This window comes from Euprymna scolopes, chromosome 2 (genome assembly GCF_053919585.1).
Source record: "Euprymna scolopes isolate OS-2025 chromosome 2, ASM5391958v1, whole genome shotgun sequence".
Lineage (NCBI taxonomy): Eukaryota > Metazoa > Mollusca > Cephalopoda > Sepiida > Sepiolidae > Euprymna > Euprymna scolopes.
The window spans coordinates 121018127-121037119 of record NC_136483.1 but is presented as its reverse complement, the minus strand read 5'-3'; the positions used below and the strand labels follow the sequence as shown (position 1 = coordinate 121037119).

Genomic DNA, 18993 nt, shown 5'->3' with positions numbered 1-18993 from the left:
TGGGAAGCCTATTGTCACCTTCAGTTACAAAATTCTAGCATAACAAGTTTTAGAGGGAATAGGTTTATTGTGACATTTTTTCAAGATTTCATGGCATCATTGAATCTCAAGCAAGAAAGTGTGCTTTATGACACGAGGAGTGATTCAATTGACTGTGCCATGGTTGCACTTGGACTGTTATACCACAAAGTTACTGGACCTTACTGGATCCCATTCAGCAGACAACCAAAATACTTGGACTTCTTTTGCTATGTTATGGAAATGAATGCTGCTCTTGAAAGATGGGAACATGATGCCGAACAATTGACAGTTGCCAACTTTCCACCACTTTTTAACATCAATTTGAACAACCCTGTTTTTTCTGCCCTCTGCAAAATGGATGCACAAAAGAAGACTATTGTTCAAAGTTTACTTCACAGACTTTGTTCAGCATACAAAGATGTTCTTTAACGTCAGCTGACAGACTTCCTGCCAGGTGGAAGATATTAAAGATGAAAAGAAACGTCAGCAAATGCAGCAGCATAGCCAGATAACCAATTTGATAGGAGAAGAATGCTTTGATGATTTGGATTTTAGCATTTTCAAGAGACGACATGCATCTTTACACCACCATAAACACCATCAATATGCTGAAGAAAAACAAGACTTCAATTTGGCTTGATAATAAATCTGAAAAGGAACAAGTTGCTTGGATTGTGTGGATCCAAATCTAAAGAAGTCCGAATAAAACACCAGGCATTACAGAAGGTGGTACTTCAGAAGAGAAAGCAACAACTGGAGAAAACAAAACAAGAAAAGGAGAAAAATGCAAGGAAGCAAGCCATAAGAAAAAATCTCATCGAGAGGGTGAAGAAACATGGTGGGGCTTGTTTCAGTGAAGAGAATGTCACACAAATGCTACATGTGCTAGGAAGCAGGAATAGTAGACTTGAAGCCCTCAAAGATGAAATAGTTCTGGGCAATAAGTCTAAACATTTAAAACTTGACCGACCTTTAGAGTTACTAGCAAGCCACTTGAAAGCATTTTTGAATGGCTCAGACCTAATAAATGACTATGAAACACTTCCCAACATAATAGCAACCGGTACACCAAAGATGTCATCAAGTGTGTCATTGAATTGATGGGGCAAGCAAGAATTGTGGAAAGATAATTGATATTGTAGCAAGACACATCTTTCACACAGCTATAGATTCAAAAGACCTGCCATCAGAGCGATCATCTCTAAGGTATGCTGACAAAGGGCATGTCCTCGCCAAAAAAAAAAATAGCTGAAGCATTACTGCAATCGAGCAATGTAGACTTACATTCTGATGGAACAACTAGAAATCGTCAAAAGATTGTGGGAGACCAACTTTCAACAGATGGTGGTCAGTTGCTTTTATGTGAATTCACTTCAGCATTGAAGGAAGATTCAGATATACTTGTTGATGTAGCCTTTAATCTGCTCCAGGAATTGGCTGATCTCTATACAGATAGTGAAGTGGATACCGGTCAATGTTATAGAATCTGACTGGTCTTATGAGTGATAGAGCAAGTGTCATGAAGTCATTCAACAAAGCCTTTAACATAAACAGGATGAATACACTTGGCATTGATGAAAACATGGAGTTTTTGCATTGTAATGCTCACTTCCTTCTTGGCCTCAGTTCTGAATCCAAAAAAGTCTTGAGAAAATGGGAACATCTAAATGAGAAAATCGGCAGAGATGGTCTTAAAAAATTCAAAAGGTTTTCTTCAAGTTCAGAAAATGCAGCATATCGCTTTATCAGGACTGCTTGTGATGTGTTGGGACCAAGAGGTGATGAAAAAAAATGGATGCAGAGCCTCATGGGAAGCCTATTGTCACCTTCAGTTACAAAATTCTAGCATAACAAGTTTTAGAGGGAATAGGTTTATTGTGACATTTTTTCAAGATTTCATGGCATCATTGAATCTCAAGCAAGAAAGTGTGCTTTATGACACGAGGAGTGATTCAATTGACTGTGCCATGGTTGCACTTGGACTGTTATACCACAAAGTTACTGGACCTTACTGGATCCCATTCAGCAGACAACCAAAATACTTGGACTTCTTTTGCTATGTTATGGAAATGAATGCTGCTCTTGAAAGATGGGAACATGATGCCGAACAATTGACAGTTGCACACTTTCCACCACTTTTTAACATCAATTTGAACAACCCTGTTTTTTCTGCCCTCTGCAAAATGGATGCACAAAACAAGACTATTGTTCAAAGTTTACTTCACAGACTTTGTTCAGCATACAAAGATGTTCTTTAACGTCAGCTGACAGACTTCCTGCCAGGTGGAAGATATTAAAGATGAAAAGAAACGTCAGCAAATGCAGCAGCATAGCCAGATAACCAATTTGATAGGAGAAGAATGCTTTGATGATTTGGATTTTAGCATTTTCAAGAGACGACATGCATCTTTACACCACCATAAACACCATCAATATGCTGAAGAAAAACAAGACTTCAATTTGGCTTGATAATAAATCTGAAAAGGAACAAGTTGCTTGGATTGTGTGGATCCAAATCTAAAGAAGTCCGAATAAAACACCAGGCATTACAGAAGGTGGTACTTCAGAAGAGAAAGCAACAACTGGAGAAAACAAAACAAGAAAAGGAGAAAAATGCAAGGAAGCAAGCCATAAGAAAAAATCTCATCGAGAGGGTGAAGAAACATGGTGGGGCTTGTTTCAGTGAAGAGAATGTCACACAAATGCTACATGTGCTAGGAAGCAGGAATAGTAGACTTGAAGCCCTCAAAGATGAAATAGTTCTGGGCAATAAGTCTAAACATTTAAAACTTGACCGACCTTTAGAGTTACTAGCAAGCCACTTGAAAGCATTTTTGAATGGCTCAGACCTAATAAATGACTATGAAACACTTCCCAACAATGAAGAATCACAAAGCGAAACAGATGAAGTGCTCTAGTTGATCAGGCAGAGTTTGGAAACTACAGCTTTAGCAAACAAGGACAGTTTGTGGCAGTATATTATGACAATGACTTTTATTTAGGTCAAGTAGTTTCTGTCACAAGTAGTGAAGAAGGACAAGTGAAATTTCTGGACAAGTGTAAGGTGAAAATAAATGCCTTTATATGGGCAAGGTCAGAAATAGAGAAAGTCTCTTCTCTGTATGTGTTTGATTGGGGGTTTGAGGTAACCACCTCAAATGGATGAATGTGGTCAGTTCCCAGCGAAGAGTTCAACAGAATCACAAGGAAATATCAATTGTATAGAGAACTCTATTATTAACATGCAGCTTCCTTTTGTATTGAATGTAAATTGGTGTTGAACAGGTACGTTTGCTTATATACGATACTTCGCCATGATAAACAGTGAATTATTGCTATTTTTAAGTTTATTATTTTAGAACTACAAGGTGTACAGAACTGAAATTTGGATATGACATTCCACAATATGTATTGATTATGCATGCAAAATTTCACACTATATCTTTAATAGTTTTTGTGATTTTGAAATTTGTATACGTTTAAAACATTCGGCACTTTATTTCCGCCATTGAAATTGAAGATATCAGTATTTTTATCGACTTTTAATGAAAAAACTTGCAGCTGGAATTGTTTGAAAAAAAAATAGGCATAATAACCACTATACATAGAATTATGTTGCATGTTCATATTTAATTTTCTTTAATTCAGTTTTATTTGCGGATACTTCAAAAAGTGCCCACCAGTGCAATTTTGCAATGTTCACTTTTCACATCTCAAAAATGAAGGCCGAAATTGAATTAGATATGATTATACTTTTATTTCCTATTGTCTTCTAATACTAAGAGTGATGAAAGCATCTTTTGTGACGTTTTTACCGGTTACTTTTTTTGTCAGTTGCTTTCAAAGTTGCCATGTTGTAATGTAAACATGTTCATGCTACATTTGCAAATATGAAAATGATCATAACTTGAAGACTAAACAAGACATCTTCATGATTTTTGTTTTGTTTTTCTTGTATTTGTGTGTATTTTTATATGAGAGAATCAAATTTAATCATAGGCGATTTTAAAATTTTGGCTGCCGGTACCTAATCATATCATATGCTAGCAAAAATAACTGTGCTTCCTACTTCCAAATCTCCTTATGTGTGATTTTATAGCCTTTAAACTGTCTACTCCTTGCTATTTAGAAGGGTGGGTGTGTGAGTTCGGTTATGCGTGTGTGCGTCCGTGTGTTTCTGCATGTGTGTTTTTTCTATAATTGCGTGAGTTTGTGTGTGTGTGTGCATACGTGTTTTTCTTTTTTTTTTTTTTTTGCATGTTTTGTGTGTGCTTCCGTTTGTGTGTGTGTATGTGTTTTAGGTTTGTGCTTCCGTGTATGCTTCTGTGTGTGTTTGCGTGTGTCTCTGAGATACAAATCAATCTAATACTTGCGTCAACCAGTCTCGGGTATGATAACACATGGCCGGGAGGGTACAGCTCGTATATATATATATTAGTTAATAATGATGTTATGTTCTCCATATTATTTATATTTTTATAATTTTTCAGCCTTTACGAAAGATGACATTAGGAGATTTTATAGGTGAGTACTTTGATAATACAACCAAGAGTATGTTATCAACATTAATTGGATTATTCTGACAAAACATTTTTATTTAATAGTTTTTTTTTTTTGTTTTTTTTTTTTGTAACGTTCTTCAAAATAAATGTGGCTTAAAGTTAAATTTTGTCAGTTTGAACCTGAAATGCTAGTTTTGCAACACTATGGCACTGGTGTATATACTTGAAATGCTGCAATAACCTCAATTTGAGTTTTACTTTACTTTGTTAGCTCTGACCTGGAGTGATACTACCAATCAAGGTAAAATCTATGGCTTAACTAGAATCGATTGTTTGCGGATTGTTTATTTACAAGTTATATATGCATATAAAGACAAAAAACAACAGAATTATGTATTAAATGATGCAGAAAAAGTTATGTTGTACAACAAAACTATGGCAATGGGCTGGGAATCCTATGAAGGATTTAGGATATTGGTGTATGCTTAGAACAATATATTGAAGAAAAAAAAAATTATCATCAACAGTTAGAAAGGATGTTATTGTTTTGTCTACAAGTAAGCAAATTATTGAAAATGGAAATCACAGTTTGAATCCAGTGTGACATGAATGTCCAAAGTAATCAGTATAAGAGAAAATTAGAATAAATCTCAAACCAAGATTAGAGGTAGTTGGCAGCCAAGCAAAATGCATATTATCCATGACAAAAACATTTGTCTTAGATGAATCTTGGTAACCATGCTTGATCATGTGAATTTGTCTGGAAAATGAAGTTTAGAGTTACAGTAAAGATTGTGCCAAGAGAGCAGTCAGCTTAATGATGAAGTGAAATTTCTCCACCTCTTTATTGCACAATATAGCTTCTAACCAGAATAGAAGTCTGTTCATGTTGAAAAGCCATGTAGTTGAAGCATCCAAAAAAAACCATAGATATGATTTCTCATTATATAAAAGAAAAAGGTTTTCTGTGAATACGATAATATATTTTTGTCCTAAAACACATACCAAGAACTTTGTTTCCTTGTAGACTCTGTTGATTTTACATTTGTATTTTTTCTATATATATAAATTTTGAAAGGGGCAAGACATTTCATTACTACGTAAATCCCAGTGGGGGAGGGGGGGTCCACTAACAAAGATTATTATTAACATTAACAAAGAAGAATGTTGGTTTGCTGTACCTGCCACATCCAATAATACAATAGCAATATCAGCTCACAAAAATAACAGAGGCCTGAACAGGTATATGATGGTATCTTGGTTGATACATAAGGTGAAGGGGATTATGTTTATGAAACAAACAGACTCTGCATTTTTTATAGGAGAAAAATTATACCCATCTCTTGACAGGTTATGAGAACCTAACTTAAGAAAAGTTTTCCAAAGTGTTATCAGAAAATATACATGTGTTGTATAGTGATTATGGCTTTATCCATTTAGGACACCATATCTGGATTTCTTGTCTAGTTTGAGATTGGCTGCTCCTGCTTATCATCATTGGTGATGATTGGAACAAACTGCTAGAAAAGCTGAATGTAAACTCATTAGGAAAAGCTCTTCATAGTAGAATAAGATTCTGCCATGCTTGAAGGAATAAAATCAACTTCCAACCACTGGTATTTTATTTGGGGATGGAAAGGGGATGTACACACTGATGGGAGCAAAATAATTTATTTCTACTGTTCCACACTTCTCAGCGCCAAGTGATTTATGATTTAGCAAAAATCTTCTCTCCTTTAATAATGTTATTCCTCATCTTGTTTCCAGTTACCTTTTTTCCCCGTTTCCACATTCAGCTGATTTAACTTCTAACCCCACCAGACAACTTGAAGAGTTGAATGAAAAATAAGCATTATTCAAAACTAGTTAACATACCCACTTTCGATATATTACACGCTCATGTTGGCTTAAAATTTCTATTTTTAAGAATTCACTTTTGTGTAAAAATATTTTTTTTTGCTTGTTCTTGCTTGTTAGAAGTCATTTCTCTTCTTTTGCAGCTGTTGGTGGAACTTTTAAGAGTGCTTTGGGATCTTTGGCCGCAACAAATGATACAAATCCAATACCAATGCAAGTTTTGTAAGTAGTCATTTCAATTCAACTGATGTCGATATATGTATTTATATAATACCCTCGTCAACTTTCACATATGAAATTTTAACAAATGAGATTGCCTGATCACTAAAGACGCAATGCAAACATGATTTTCTGATATTGCATTTTGACATTACCCATTATATAATGAACTAGCAGTGGTGCCCGGCATTACCCGGGTGTTTGAAGTTGTGTGTTAAGCAAACAAAAAAATAAGTGGTAGTAGGAAGGCAAGCTCAAACCCATACCATGAAGGAGGAAAAAAAACGTGACATCTTTGCTGTTATGACCACCGCCAAACCGGAAGTGACGTAGGTTTAAATTAAGGCTAGACAATCGAAAAGAGAGGATGACTTTCGAAAATATTGTTGAAAAAGGCGACCCCCTCCCTGTAAAAAAGTGCCCAGTTGAGGGTGAAGAAATTAATGTTTTTAGCCAATTTTTTGGTATTTGTCGTCCGTAGGATCGAGCTTCAAAGCGATACTGATCTTGTAAAAATCCGTTGCCTCTGTCGAAAGTTTTAGGCAGACACGCAAACATACATACATTCATATATTGGTAGCTCAAATCTTCGACCCAAACCGATTAAAAAGCTTGCCCTATCTCTGAATACCCTTTATGTAAAATTTCAAATGTTTAGACCAGAAATTGTCTGAGTAATTTAGTAGAGACCGCAGAGTTCAAATTTTTTAAACTTTGACCCCTATTATGACCTTAACATCTATTGTTTTGGGCTCAAATCAAGTTATTAAGTTAGATCTATGTCCAAGGAACCTATATCTAAAATTTCGAGTGTTTATTCGCTAAATTGGCGGAGGAGTTTTGTAGAGTTCTCAAAGGTCAAATCGTTGAACTTTGACCCCTTAACAGCCAAATTTCTGGCCAAAAACGGATTACAAAGATTTTCCCAAATCTCAATACCCTGTATATCAAATTTCGAGTCTGTAAACTGAAAATAGAGTTATTGCGTAGGGAAATGTACACAGACAGACACTTTCTATTATATATTGTTCTAAAATCACTTTCTATTATATATTGTTCTAAAAATTATATTGTTCTAAAATCAAATATAGCATCATAAATAGAAATCTGTTAATTTCAAGTTTTAAAGCCTAATTTTTGCATTCTTTTTATTTTGATGTAATTTTCATAACATAAAATGAATTTAAAAAAATTAGTTAAAAAATATTTAGCTAACAATTATTTTTACAATAAAAACAGAACCTTTCAAAAAGATTTAAATCAGTACAACTTCCAATAAATGAAAAAAAATAAATGTTTATTAGCAATACACATGAAAAATATTGAAATGGCTTTACATATTTCAATAAAAGAAAAGAGTTTGATAAACTAAGAAAGAATTTTTTTTAATTTTGAAAATTCAATTAAAATTAAAGAAGTTATGAGTATTTTTGTGCCTTGCACATTTGGATATTTTTCCCTCTTTAAGACCATATGTGTTTTGTCACATTTTTTACACTATTTTTTCAGTAAAAATGTTATATCTTTGTTAAAACACAAGATTAAGCAATGAAATTTACCATGTGTATTTTTGTGCAAGGAATCAGAATATGGTACTGAAAATTTCCAGAAGTTAACAGTTTCCCAATTATTTGCTGTAGATGCATATAAATATGCTGACTGTAATGCATTTTATGTACAAAAATCTAAAATCTAAATCTAAGACTGTTTAAAAATGAATATATTGCAATATTTCTTTGGTATTATTGTAGATTAATACCTTCTGTAAACCCTCCCCATCTGACCACCTCTCCAAAATATGTGATTCTACCTTTTTAGACAATTACATGTGAACACCTTGAAAAACTTTAATGAAAGATAAACAAAAAATATTTTAGAATTTAATGTAAAATAATTTCCCATTTTGAACCATTCCAGCATTTTAGGGCAGTTAACCCCCCCCCCTTTTTTTCTATGGTAGATAAATCCTGGGTATTTTTTTTTCTAAAAGGCGATTATTTGTGGTTTTAAGAGGGTCTTTATGCAATTATGGTGGGGAGGTTGCCACTCTGACTTTGGGTTAATGATAGGGCTAAGGGAAACTATGTATGAACATCCTGAAGATTTGATAGAAACAAAACAAAAACAATTTTAGAATTTAGAGTGGGGGGTTGGTTTCACATAATTTTAATGTAAAATAATTCATCATTTCAAGACAATTCTAGCGTTTTAGGCCAGTTAACCAATTTATTTTTTTATGGGAGATTAATCATATGCACTTTTTCTTTACGGAAAGGTCTTCTTTTTTACACTTATATGTAGCTTACTGAGGAATTTTGTTTGGTAGGGAACTTTACCACTCAGACTTAGCATTATTGTTAGGGCTAAGGTTTTAGGAAGAGGCTTTCACTCCTACCTAGGGTTAGATGTAGGATTAAGTGAGTTTTGTTTTTGTTTTTAAACTTTACAAGAATTATGAAAAACAGACAAAAATAAATGTTATTTAAAACAAGTGATGTCACTCTAACAGAAAATGTGACCTTTGGAAAAGTATCAAGTATTTTTTGTCCCACAGATTTAAATCAGTGGGACAAAAAATACTTGATACTTTTTTGCAAAAGCTGACATTATTTACAAATTTTGAATGAATTTGATTTTGATTTTTCATTACATTTCATGTCTTTTTCTGTTTTTATTTCTTAACTGCTTGCAAATATTTAAATATTTATTTTTGCATTTTTAAAAAATTTTTTATGATAATCGGGTAGATTAGTTTCCATTCGATAATAATCCACTGAAAACATTTTAAAAAAGACGAACATTAGAAAAATATAGAAGGGTTGTACTGCTCGTACACGTGAACCAAAAAAAATCATATTTCAGTGTATATCTTCAGTTGTTCAAAGCAAAACATAATATTTAAAAAATTTGACCACTACCCAAATTTGTTAAATATTTATACGGTTGATAACAAAATAGTTCTAACTAAACATGTAAGAATTTTTTTTATAACCAGATTTTCAATTTAAAAAAAAAAATTGATCGGGAATAAAACTTAACAACAAAAAAAAACATCTGTTTACATCCGTACTATCGCTGCTGCTTTTACTACAGTCTACATTCAAACGCAAAATGATTTTTTTCCGGATATCATGTTTTAAATTGCTACCTACCATGAGAGAAAACAACATACAATTATTCTTTTAATGGCTAAACATAGTAAAACGATTTTATTTAACAGTGGGTGTCTGAAGAAAATTTTTTCAAAATTTTCCATACTCGTAATGTTGGAATCTTTTTTTTTTTTTTAACACAACAAAAAAACGAGTGGTCAAATGTATTTCGGATACCTGAAACTATTAAAATTGACATTTCTTCTGGCTAGTTTCCAAATTTAATGAAAAAATTCTTAATACAAACACGGTATGAGCATTTACAAATCAAAGAGGGTTGTTACAAAATCTTACCAAAAACACTGTTTTATAATGTTCACATTTTTATCACTGTATTTGCTTAAAACTCTAAAAAAAATATATAATGTACGTTATTATTAATTTATTTGAAAGTATATTCATTTCTGAACAAAACTGGTATTTTGAAGACTTAAAGTGATTTGGTTTTTAAAATATATTTTAGCAGAAACCTCTTGAAATCTGATTATCCAAAGTGTTTTATCGTCCATGTGTATAGCTAATTTTATTTATTTACGAGCTGGAGGGAGTGGGGAGGGCTTGCCCAATCATAAAATATGTTTAAATATATTTTAATTCATACAGATTTCATATTATTATAGAACCAATTCTCTATTGATTATTATATTGTACCTAATATATAGTATTGATTTCAGAAGATTAAAAATAAAATGACTTGGGTGTCATCAGCTTGAAACCAAAACATCGTTCCAGCCACATTTCTTACTGTTTGGGGTATTGACAAATAGATAAGATTTCAAATTAAACCACTGCAAACTATGAATGAATTTCTTACTGTTTCGGGTAGTGACAAATAGATAAGATTTCAAATTAAACCACTGCAAACTATGAATGAATTTCTTACTGTTTCGGGTGGTGACAAATAGATAAGATTTCAAATTAAACCACTGCAAACTATGAATGAATTTGCACATGTGTAAGAAGTAATAGAAATATGTCAGCAAGTTGAAATGAACATTTTGTATTTTTATTTGCCACCATATTTCTGTATTATTCATCCAAACAGATTTTACTTGTTATAAGCCATCCTTAGTGTATGACTACTATTTCCTATTAATTTTAGTGTTATGTGACCACTTTCAATATATTACACACTTCTGTTGGTTTAAGAGTTTATCAGTTAAATATTTTCACACACACACACACATGTACTGTTTTATTTATATAGAAAAGATATTTATTTAGCAGACAATAACAATTATTTTTACAAAAGCAGTCTTATTCTTTTATATGTATTATTCACGTTGAGAAACATTATTTCAAGTTAAATGCTATCAACAGTAAAATATAAAGATAAATGAAATAAACACCTGTAGAATTTAACTTCCACGGGTGTATATATATATATTCTGCATGTGTACTGGTGTATGTGTATCTGGTGTTTATATATTCTGCATACGTCGGATAGAAGTGAAAGTGTTTGAATCCTGCAGCTAGTGATATGATTCTTGCTGAAGATAAAAAAACGTATCACTGGACTAATAGATCAACAGTGAAAATAAACACATTTTGTTCACACAGAGATTTAGTCGTCTGTACGAGTTAGACTTTTGATCCACCGTATACCCATTGAGCAAGCAGTAAAACTAACTTCTGTTGTGATCCTGTTCTCTTCCCAGTTCCATAAATAAACCATTTCATTAAATGAGATTATCAACACAAACATGAGTGTCCACCAAAAATTGGCATTATAACATATCTTGTATGACATTTTCTAAAAGAAAACTCACCTGCATTATGACTATATTAGTAATATGAGGGACTTTGTTTTTTTTGTTTTTTTTTTTTCAGGAAAGAAAATAAACAGAATAATTCTCCATTAGACAATATCTACTTTGAAAATGTAAGTATTATTTTTATGTATTCCCTTTTATCTTGCCATACAAATTTTTCTTTTCTGATTCCATGTAATTGTATTATATTTGTATGTGTCTTAGGTTTTCATGTTTTAATAAGAAAAAAGCAAGACTGAATTAAATTTTTATTATTAAAACTCTGTAGTACAGCCATCTTTCTTTTTCTTTCTCTTTCTTTGTTTCTTTTTGGTAAAGATGTATCTTATTTATTATTCATTAAAATTTCTAAGTGTTGTGCATATATTTCACTAAAACAATAAAGCTTTTGTTTACAATGTTACAAAAATACATGAACCTTTGATAACTAGTTGGATTTGTCATCTTGCAATTTTAGAATACAGTATTTTTAAACCAAGTAAACATTTCTAAAAATGTAGTTGTATACAATAAAAAAGAATATTGCAGAGAAAAAGAAAAAATCCTGTAGAATGCATCAAGAAATAAATATACCGTCATGAGCAATATTCTTTTTTATTGTATACAACTACCTTTTTAGAAATGTTTACTTCGTTTAAAAACACTGTATTCTAAAATTGCAAGATGACAAATCCACCTAGATATCAAAGTAGACAAAACATCAGGGTTCATGTATTTTTATAACATTGTAAACAAAAAATATTGTTTTAGTAAACAACCAAGTTCTCTCTGACTCTCTTTCCTCTGATCTTGAGCACGTGGTACAATGGGGAAAGAAGTGGCTGGTTACTTTTAATGCATCTAAAACCAAGTTTCTATCTTTACATCATCAACGCTCTGCCGCCCGCTTGCCATCAATCGAAATGAATGGCTCTTGTCTTGGGAAGGCTTCATGTTTTGACAAGCTTCTGGGCTTGACCTTTACTCCCGATCTGAAATGGAACACGTATATCAAATCAATTGCCAAAGTTGCTGGAAAGCTGGTGGGATCCTTCTATCGCTCCAGTAGATATCTCACTCCTGATGCAATTCTCTACCTATATAAAAGCCAGGTTCGGCCAACGATGGAGTACTGTTGCCACATCTGGGCAGGAGCTGCTAGAAGCAGCTTATCCTGTCTTGACAGAGTTCAAAATAGACTTTGTAGCTTACTGGGTGATGCCCTTTTCTCTTCTCTGCAACCCCTTTCCCACAGAAGAGACGTAGCGAGCCTGTCCATGCTTTATCGTTATTTTCATGGCAGGTGCTCATCTGAACTTCGATCTCTGGTCCCCCCTCGCCAGACTTTCACGAAAAACACTCGTCTTGCCAGAACCACTATCAACAATTACCCACACTCTTTATCCGTGCCTACACCTAAACGTACATTCCATGAACAGGGCTTCTTTCTTAGATCTGCTCGCCTGTGGAACTCTATTGCGTTTGCCTGCTTTCCAGCTGACTACAATCACACGTGAACAAGTTCTTATTGAACCGTTCCTCTAAGTAATCCAATTTACAAAATTCCCACTAATGTTTACTATGCTAAAATCACAATGACTAATATATACCTATTAACCTATTGCTTTTAACACCTACTTTATAGTGTTAAGTGATACAGAAGGTGTGAATCATCCCTGTGACAGAACACTAGTTTGTCACCACATCTACTTCCAGCAAAATTGGTACCTGTTTATACACCTGGGTGAAATGTTTGCACTTAGAACACCTATTATTCCTAAATAGTTTCTCAGATTCGATATTTCTTAATTTTAGTGATTTAGCTGTGAACTAATTTATAAGCAAGGTCATATGCTAAAGAATTGGCAAACTACCAAAAATTATTTTTCACTTTTCAAATAGATAATTGTTTTACAATAAACTTACATAGTGAGATGAACTTCCCATGTAAATATTATTTTTTTTTAACCTGGTGCTGACTCAATAGTGATACAGTGTTTCAAAATATCATTTGATTCTTTGTTTTAATTCATGTTTTTTTTTTTTCAGCAAGCCTTTGATAAAATATCATCTGATTTTGGTAAGTAGTTACATCAATCTCATGTGAATAAAAAATATTTTATTATTTTGTGTCTGTTTGAAACTGAAGTTATAAATTGTGCAAACTATAAAATAAGTTTTATGTATCAACACTAGGGTTATCAAAAGTATCAGTATTTCTTAGATATCACATCTTTAAAATGATACCAAAGTTGTATATATATGTATTATAATGCTATGAAATTAATAAATATTCTCTTTCTCTCACTTTCTTCTTCATCCCTCTTCTGTCATGGCATTATTGAACACATGGCGATGTTAATATGATAATTCATTTTCTTTTCAGCTTCCGTTTTAGAAGAACAAGGATGCACAACGTAAGTGTTTTCTTATCTGTTAAAAAAAAAATTGTTTAAATATTTACTATATCAGAAATGGTGCTAAGTGTGTGATAGGTGTTTCTGAAACCAAAGCTGCTGTAAACTAGTGATACACCTCAAGATTTCCCATGGATTAGCTGCTTGCAAATTTTTTTTTTTTTAAACCAAAAAAAAAAAAAGGCAACGTTACTTTTTAAATAAGTACCCTTCTAATAGTTAATGATTGATTATGTCTCGGAGATTAAAAAAATTTTTCTTACTAGTTTCTTTTTACTCTGAGATGTTCACCTCAACTTGTTAATTTCAGTGGATGTTTTTCTAACAAGAGAGTCACATGTAAAGAATCTCCGATGAATACAAAATCTTTGATGCATTTTTTTTATCCACGTCAAAAAAAGCAAATTATCGCTGAGCTGTAAGCAACTACTGTGAATTAAGAAATAGGGGCTGTTCTAAGTCAGGAGTTGCTGAATTCCAAAAACAATTTGGCTTATTTAAAATCAAAATATCTTTTAGCCATACTTACTAACAATAAAATCAATGGAAATTATCATCTGAAAATAAACTTTTTTTTTTTTTTTTTTTTTTTTTTTTTTTTTCAAATAAAAGTCACCTGGTGAAAGGAGTTGGATTTGAAATAGATTTAGGGGTTGGGAGAATTTATGTAAAGGAGTTGTCCATCATTTTAGTACAAATTTTCATCATTAAACGGTTAAATTGAATGGACATATCTTACATATAGCCATTGTTAGTTTTTTTTTTATTCTTATGTTTGTTTTCTTTTGTAGAACCGCCAAAAAACGTCCTCTGGCCCAGGAAAATCAACTAAATTCAACTATGAAAAAGGTTTTTTAAAATTTATTTTTGATCTGTTATATAAATGGCACTTGTCTATGTGTTTGTATGTCCAGCTAAAAGTCTAAAACTACTGACCAAAGACCCATAAAGTTTATTGTCCCAAATATATGATATATAAAATTCAGGAAAAGTGATTACTTTCATGAGATAGAAATTTCAAATAGTTTGCCGAGGATGTGGTTAAATTTCGTATTTTCATTGTTTGTTCTGCACATGCATACATTTCTTTCTTTTCTTAACACTGAAAACTAATAATGTTAATTCAAACGTTTTCTAATGAACATTGCAGTTGGTAGAATGAAAGAACATTTTAGTTTGGATTCCAGCTAATGGCATCCCTTCATGTTCATGAATTTTAAAACTTTTCAAGGCACCAAGTAAAAAAAGCAGTTTTTCTGCAATTTATGGACTGTGCTGAAATAATCTATTATATAAAGGGCAAACATAACATCAGTTCTTTGGTCATTTATTGTTATCAAGAAGTAAACATGATTGAAATTTAAACATTGTTTTTTGGGTTTATTTTTTTCCTTCTATGTTGGTGTTAGTAGTGCTCTGGAAGCCTCTTTAATTTCATTTGTATTTAAACACAGTGTCACTTAGAATAAAGAACTTCTATCCTTTTGTTGCTGTTGCTCAGGAGTCATAATTCATAGTATTCAATATCCTGCATAGAGCAAGTAGTAACCTGAAAAGAATTAAGATTGAGTTGGAGGCACAAATATTACACACTATTTAAGTAAATTTTTATTCAGTAAGATCATGTGGAGCCTAATTATCAGGAAGTCGTTAATAAAACATGTTAAAAAACACTTTGAAAAAGAGTTAAAACATATTTAATTTTAAAAAGGAAGCACTAAATAAGTGGATAGTCCTTAATCTGCGGAGTTTCGAAGAAATACTTTCCTTCTCATCAGAGGGTAGGATTTAGCAAAATGAGGGATCGGATTTTGCTTAAAAAAGTATTTGATGAAGCTACAAGTAAGTCATAGATTTTACTTGATAACAAAAAGTGAAGCAGAGGGAATATGGTGAATAGAAAAGTGATTTCATGTGAATGAATAGTCTGGTGAAGGGTAAAGTATCCAATGATGGTAAAATCCAAAAATGCAGAATCCAAGAAAGTTAGTTAAATTTCCATTCGCACAAGTAAATTCCAAGGGAATCGTGTAATTGGAAGATGATCCAAAGTACTCCAAAATTTCTTAATTAAGCCTCGCCCCGACAGTCGAGTTTTACATTTCTTCCATGTTTTTTTTTTTTTTTGCGCACATTTTATCTTTCTTTTAATAATATTATTGGAATTCATTCCCGTTTCCTTGTACCTATTTGTAAATTATTCCACGGATTTCTGCCTTTTATCGAGCTTTTACATCTGGTTGAGATTACTTTATAAATATTAATTCTTTAATATTTATAATTTACTTTAGTTTTATCATTTTGGTAAATTTAACTGTAATTCTTATTTCATTATTTATATATATCTATATATATATATATATATATATATATATATATATATATATATATACTAGCGAGGGGTACCCGGCATTGCCCGGGTTTTTTTTCGGGGTATGTGAAAAAAAGCCGAAGCTTTGACAACGCGCAGTTGGAAAATAGTAAAGTGTTTTAAAAAAAAACAGGTGCACGTTTTTGATTGACGTGACGGCGATAGGTATTCAGCAGTTATTTTGTGCGGGACAGTTTTGAATAAATGGGTTTATTTGTTTTTAAAAAGCCGCTCACAAGGAGCGAAATGAAAGCTAGAGTCTGATATGACGAAGTCGACATTGAACAAACTGGCTCTGGGCCTGTGATTAGAGTCGAGGTTTGCTTTTTTTATACCGAAAAGCGAATGTAACGCGTGCCGATGCGGGAAATGTGGAATAATTAAGGTTTGAAAGTGAATAAAATTAAATAGAGACGCGAGCTCCGTGGATAATTCGTAGATATTACAATTTATAGATGATATAAAAAGTTTTAAAAAGTTGTGAAGCGAGCAAGCGCTTGTTTGAAAGAAGCCTTTCGTGGACATCGGGGAAAACATACATACATACATTTTCGCTTTTATATATATATATATATATATATATATATATAGTATGGCACAATCACATTGACACACCAGTTCCTGCCAGATAACCGAAGTTAAGCAACAATGAGCCTAGCCAGTACCAGATGGGTGACCATTTGGGAAGGCTAGACACTGTATGTAGAGCCTGGAGAGGGATGGGCGCCACTAGACTATTCTTGCATAAAACACACTACATGAAATAATGCAGTGCTCCCACGACCTCAGAGGGTTAAGGGACTAGTCATGTTATATGTGTGTGTGTGTGTGTATGTACATACATTATGTACATATATATATTATGTACATACATTATGTAGCATTTTTGCAGACTAAAATAGTTCCAAATTGAGAACTTTGGAGTATGTGAAGTCACCTTGTAATCATTATTCCCAGATCCATTCTGACCTAAAATGGTTAGACATGTGAGTGTTTCATTTTTGGGTAAAGTAAAATTTATGGACACAACAGTAACCTGCCTTGGATACTCTTGTACAAAGTGTTAACCTTTTCTTTAAACCTTATAAACTACAAATCTCTCTACCCGTTACTATCTTTAGTATGATACAAAATGTGTCTGATCTACTCTTCTTTATCATTATTCCCTGATTCACTTTCACCTAAACTAGTAGTATCTGTCAGGATCTTAATTATCAGTGAAACAATTCAATCGATTCAAGACGATTTATGTACAAAATAAATTTCTTAAATATGTAGCCATATAACCCCTACAGGGCAGCTCAGACGCACAGGCTTGGGGTTGAGATGCAACTATAGCCGATACCTGTGGCGTTACCCGTGTTTTCGTCTAGTGGTCAAGTTTGTCGTCGTCGTCCGCTCTGTTTCCACTTTCGAATCAGCTTCCAAACTGTCACCTATGGTGTCTGAGAAATATATTGCATTCAACAACGGCGTTTTCAAACAAAGAAAAAAAAAGTCAAAGCTTAATTAGCTTTTCTTAACATAGAATGATTATTGCTTTCGGCTTTACAAATAATAGTTACACACTGGCCTAATCATGCAAACGGGCTGACAGTTTTCTTTCTGTTACCAAGTACTTCGTTTTATTCTATCGTCAGTATTCGGGGAGTTCAACTCAGAGACATGTTTATCGAGGAAGTGTGTCGCCCAGGCGTGTGGCAAAAAGTCTTGCTCTCATCTTTCCTTCACCTTCTTTTATCAATATCGGTTAGCTGCAACCCCCACCTCTCCCCATATGTCCACAAGTGGCGGTCAACCAATCAGCAGCCGCGCTTTTGTTCGGGGAGGGGTAATGTCCTGCCGAACTCCCGCCTGGTCGCAGTAGAGAAAGAAAAGAAAATAATTGTAGCAGAATTAGCAGTAACCAAAATGAGAAATAGAGAGCTTACCTCGGATACATCTGTTTTGGGCTGAGCGAAAGAGAGAGTTCCAAGATGGCGTCCATGGGCTTTTATTAGCGTTTACCCAATGTAATTATCGTTGAATCGCGTCTGCTCTCGCGCGATTATGCAAATATGTCGTTCCCGGACGCTATAAAGGCAGGAGGGTTCTGCAGATTGTGTGTAGGTGATTCTGACGAGTAGATTGTGCTTGTTACGACCCACGTGTCTGCAAGAAGCGAGTTTTTGTTCCGTCTGTTTTTAGTTGTATTTTTTTTTTTTTTTTTTTTTTTTTTTGCCTACTACATTTTAGGTTCAATAATAAAAAGCGACCTTTACAATTATGGAAGCAAAAAAAGAAAATAAAAGGTTTTTCTCTCTCATCTTTTCTCCTCCACTCCTCTCGCCACGTCAGTGAAGAATTAAACGTCCACATTCTAGGAATACGAGCTGTCACATTCAATTAACACTCAACGGGTCTGCCTGACATGTTCCTGGGTGGTCTCCCCTTCAACCACTTGACAACGATCTCTATCGGCGGTCTATCAACATAAGTGTCCGTCTGTTGTGCTTAAGAATTATTTTTATGATTTTCACTCTGGCATAGACACGTGTTTCGGCTATTTATTCTTGGGTTGGAGGGAGATCATTTTGATTATCTAGCAAGAAACAAATGTATTCTTTTTAAAACATTATCAACCCCATCATCAGAATTCAACTGTGCAAATTCCCCTGAAATCGTGTCACCCAGAATACAGGTGATTTCTTAATCAGCTAGCAA

The 18993-nt window shown here is 33.3% G+C and overlaps 1 protein-coding gene across 2 annotated transcripts in view; it reads left to right on the top strand.

Moving 5' to 3' along the window:
• The window catches only part of LOC145295662 (borealin-like), an 86093-nt gene that overhangs the window by 37485 nt on the left and 29615 nt on the right, over positions 1-18993 (top strand). For both annotated transcript variants that reach the window (XM_080141486.1, XM_080141485.1), the window contains exons 4-9: positions 4512-4545; positions 6524-6602; positions 11582-11633; positions 13552-13582; positions 13889-13919; positions 14711-14768. In XM_080141486.1, the coding sequence (XP_079997612.1) occupies positions 4512-4545; positions 6524-6602; positions 11582-11633; positions 13552-13582; positions 13889-13919; positions 14711-14768 (285 nt within the window). The remainder of the gene's footprint in view (positions 1-4511; positions 4546-6523; positions 6603-11581; positions 11634-13551; positions 13583-13888; positions 13920-14710; positions 14769-18993) is intronic.